Genomic DNA, 4707 nt, shown 5'->3' with positions numbered 1-4707 from the left:
TATATATATATATATATATATATATATATATATATATATTTGTGTATAAGTATATGTGTATGCATGTTTTCAAATTTCTATATATAAAACCTAGTTGTGTTTATCTTCATTATCATCTCTGTCTCTCTTTATCTATCTATCTAACTATCTATCTATCTATACATATACATGCACATACATACATATACATACACACACATATACATGCATATATATATATATATATATATATATATATATATTCTTTTATTTGTTTCAGTCATCTGATTGCGGCCATGCTGGAGTATATACATACACACACGCATATGTGCATATATATCAATACATATATATTTATGTGTGTACGTATATAAATATGTGTGTGTATCTATCTATCTATCTATTTTTATATATATATATATATATATATATATATATATATATAACACTAATCAATACTGTACACACTATTGTAGGGCACCTGCTCTACAGATGCAAATTGTTGATAAAAGTTGATGTGAATGATACAGTGATATGGTTTGAATGTGTAAAAAAAAAAATGAACAACATAAAAAGACAACAGCTTTGATAATAAAGAATAGCATTCACTATTTCTTATTTGCATGCAGCAATCTACATGTAATAAAGATTTTCATATGATATAGAGAATATTATGAACTATAACATGTAAAAAAGTATTGTTGTAATTTTGAAATTATAGAAGAAATAAATGAAGTTCTATTTCTTCTACAAGTCTTGAAATGATTACAACCCTTTACCAGTTCAATTAACAATAGCCTACAGGTAACACCAGGTATGATAACCATCAGAAGATCATAATTGGAATTTCAAGTATTAGCTACAACAACACTTTGGCACTATTTTTATCTAGTTCATATTTTCAGAAGTACCTATATAAACATAGTATAGCACGATATATTTAGTTTGTGAAACAATGCTCAAGTTTGTTTGCATATGTACACCTCGTTACTGCCACTCTTATACCTGCATTATCTCATTTTCCTCATCAGATATAGAAATTGATTTATACTATAAATAGCATTATCAAAGCAGCTCAAATATCAGTGTAGTTAATTTAGTTCGCGTTTATTGAGAATCTGTATTAATAAATCATAGTTAGAAGTCCTTTACCTCATCAGATTCTAGTAACACTTTTAAAGACTCTGTTTTCAAGCAGACAAGTGAAAAAGAAAAACCCATAATCTCCAAGTTTTAGCCATAGGAAGACCTCAACACATGCCCACCACTAAAGAGGAGCACTGGACAGTACTTCCCCCTCATTAGTCAATGTTGCAACCTCAGATTTACAGTGATACAGTTATTTCAAAATACCACTTTAGCATAATTACAAATTAGTGTCCAATTAGAATATTCTGAAGCACCCACAGGCACTAAAATCTGGCAATGGGCCTGTCTCAATGTATGGTGAATTAATGAAACATTAAATTTTGAGGGACCTTACTGCTTATTACTTCAATATGCTGTCTATCTACAGCTTAGTGGTCATTATTATTATTAATAACTAACTACACAAACTGTTGACCCATTAGCTACATTTGTTCATCATTCTACTCATCAAGTATTGGGCTTGTGCTTATATCAAGTAATTCTACTCATTATTACTTACAACAGTTAGCTGTGATGTGGTACCTATCTACAGCTTAGTGGCCTTATATTATTGGTTCAAATTTTGGCACAAGGCCAGCAATTTCGGGGGAGGGGATAAGTCAATTACACTGATTCCAGCAGATAAGATGGTCAAACAACACAACTCTCAAATATAAACCATTAATTGTACGTCTCTCAGATGAAATAGTATCAAGGACATTGCAAACGTTTTAAATATATGAAAATATGAAATATTTACTGACTTGAAAGAATAATAGTTTTTCTCATTTATTTCCATTTGATGATGTTTTTTTTTAGTCACCACTCTAAGATAAACAGGAGACACGACTTACCTTTCAAACTGTAAATTATAAGAACACCAAAATCCAAAAAAGTTAAATGAACACTTACCTAGAAAAGAAAAGAAAAGGAAAAAGTGATGAAATGATTGTAGCAATCAATATTAAAGATTATTTTGTCACAATCTTAAAATTTGAATGAGTTCAGGAATTTTTATCAAAATCACAAATGTACTTAAAGCTTGACATATCCATGGCTAGAAAGTCAATTGAAAATGTAGATACAGAGGTGCAGTTTTTGGTAGCAGTCTCTTCCAGAGTGTATAATCATTGCAACTATGTGTTCAGCTTCATGTAAAATACAGATGCATTAAACAATACAACAGAACAAATCATTCTAAATACACCAGTTCTGACAAATGATTTGAAAAAATAAAGGAAACACACACACACACACACACACACACAATGATATCTTCATGAAATCTATTTCCTTTTCCTACTCAGTTTTTTTACCTCTAGATATAGCAGCAGAACTGGATTAATAATTAATGAAAATAATCATGAGCTATCCCCACACAGAGTGCCACAGAGATATCCTAGTGTTGGATTTATCATGGTGCAAATGGTTAATTACAAAAGTTTTAAAAAATAATTAATAAGAAAGGGTTCATAATTTGCATTAGTTGCAATAGTTAAACATAATTTTTTTTTTTGTATTTACTGTTATTTAGCGTTTAGCTATGGGAGATTGCATGAGAGAAAACTGAATTTCTAGTTTATCATTTCACTATCAGCACTTAATAAAATCATTGTTGGCTTTGTGCTTAGGGCACCAGGTGGCTTTAATCTGGCTCTGCATAACAGAAAAATTACCCTAAAATTACACCCTGTCATCTTTAAGCAAGAAAGAAGCACTTCAACAAAAAAAAACAAAAAAAAAAATAAAAAAAAAAACAATTCTAATTAAACAGTTATAATAGATTCCAAATACCATATAGTAAGGAAGACTTAATAATGCTTAAAAGTGAATGATAATTTTCAATCAATTTTACAAAATGATTATAATCACACTCATGTTTTTTGTACATATTTCTAAGACCTTCAATTTGAAGTTTGGCCCCTTAGACAAGGAATATCATTCAATATATTTCATTCTGTAAAATGTCTGATTTACTGGTTGACAGTGAGTTGTTGAGAAGAAAAAATCCAGGTGGATTACCTAAATATGTAGAACCAACATAAGCAGAGATTAGACAGTTAAAAAGAAGAAACAATATATAAAAACCATTGAAATATAGTTTATGTAAAGAATTCTTCCAGTTTTATTTAGTATCCAAGATGTTTTAATGAAAGAGAGAATATTCATGTTGTTTTGGGAGGATCGTTATACCAATAATAATAACACATGCACTGGTTCAATATCACTTCGTTATTGTTAGTCAATTGGTCAAATATCTCAACAACTAACTAATCAATTGTTTGTTTAATGTGCTGGTTAAACAATCAGCCAGCTGTTTGTTAGTCAAAGTCATTTTGATGTAAACAAACAACCAACTGGTTGTTTAACAAGTACATTAAATAACCAACTGATTAGTTAGTAGGTTAGATATTTATTAGATATTTAACCAGCTGACTAACAATAAAGAAGTGATATTAAACCAGTGCATGTGTTATATTATTATTGGCATAATGCCCCTCCCAAGATACAGGATTTGCTTTAATGCCCAAATTCACATTAAGAATTTTGCAAATCAAATACAAATAGGAAGAGAATATTCATTTGTGGGGAAAACTGATATTGATGATATAATTACAGGCAGTACAATAAATAAGAGTCATACTATTATACAATGTTAATTGACTTATGTTATTACCAGGCTGCTCTTTCAGGGCAGTGAATTGGCAAAATTCTTAGAGCATCAGACAAAAAAAATGCCGAGTGGTATTTGTGCCAGCTCTTTACATTCTGAGTTCAAATCCTGCCAAGGTCATTTTTGCCTTTCATCCCCTTGGGGTTAATAAAATAATGTACCAGTCAAGCATCACAGTCAACTGCATCAACTAACCCCTTCCCCTCAAAATTGTTGGCATTGTTCCTAAAGTAGACACAGCTATTATGCTGCTTTTCTTAATACAATTGCTTTTATTTCACCAACATAAAATACGATAAAGTTTTGCTGGTTCTCTTTTCATCTCCTAATAATTCAATTTATTAACCAATATTTTCTCAGATATATATATATATAATTGGCGGAGTGGAAATTTGGCTGACTAAATGCCTTCTGAGTTTAAACCCACAGACTTGAATGTAGTTTTGTATCCTTCTGAAGCCCTCAGAAGATATCAGGCGATCCATTCAAACAATTCTAATCAATTATTTAATATAAGTGGATATTTTCTTATGCATATCTTTCTATTTTATAGAATTAAGTTGTATCTGCAGTGTGAATGGTTAATACTAGGAATCACAAAGTATTGCTTAAATAGAGAAAAATATCATATAGCGCTGAAGAAATATGCGAAGAATGAACAGGTGTTGTAAATTTGTAAAAGACAGTATCCAGGTTATTGGTTTAAGTAGAGTAAGGAAGACGTGGAATGAGAGTGCCAAGGATGCTGCATTCAGAGAAGACTAACAACAGGAACAGCTGAAAGGAATCAATTATAAAGTTATGTTCAGATCATGGATGCGTAAGGAAAAAAAATATGGAATCATGAATGTTGGCGATGATTATGATGATGATGATGATAAATATGCTGCTGCTGCTGATGAATATGATAATGATGATGATGATGA

At 30.6% G+C, this 4707-nt stretch overlaps 1 protein-coding gene and 1 long non-coding RNA gene across 9 annotated transcripts in view; one reads left to right on the top strand and one right to left on the bottom strand.

Moving 5' to 3' along the window:
• LOC106874003 (Kv channel-interacting protein 4) overlaps positions 1-4707 on the bottom strand; it is a 479441-nt gene that overhangs the window by 202608 nt on the left and 272126 nt on the right. The window contains exon 2 of one of the 8 annotated variants that reach the window (XM_052974217.1): positions 1962-2019. The exons of the other annotated variants lie outside the window; for them this stretch is intronic. Within the exon in view, the coding sequence (XP_052830177.1) occupies positions 1962-2019 (58 nt within the window). The remainder of the gene's footprint in view (positions 1-1961; positions 2020-4707) is intronic. 8 annotated transcript variants of the gene reach the window in all.
• The window catches only part of LOC106874005 (uncharacterized), a 38371-nt gene that overhangs the window by 21276 nt on the left and 12388 nt on the right, over positions 1-4707 (top strand). The window lies entirely within an intron of this gene.

The sequence above is a fragment of the Octopus bimaculoides genome, chromosome 18, assembly GCF_001194135.2.
Source record: "Octopus bimaculoides isolate UCB-OBI-ISO-001 chromosome 18, ASM119413v2, whole genome shotgun sequence".
NCBI lineage: Eukaryota > Metazoa > Mollusca > Cephalopoda > Octopoda > Octopodidae > Octopus > Octopus bimaculoides.
This window is presented reverse-complemented; position numbering and strand designations above follow the sequence as displayed.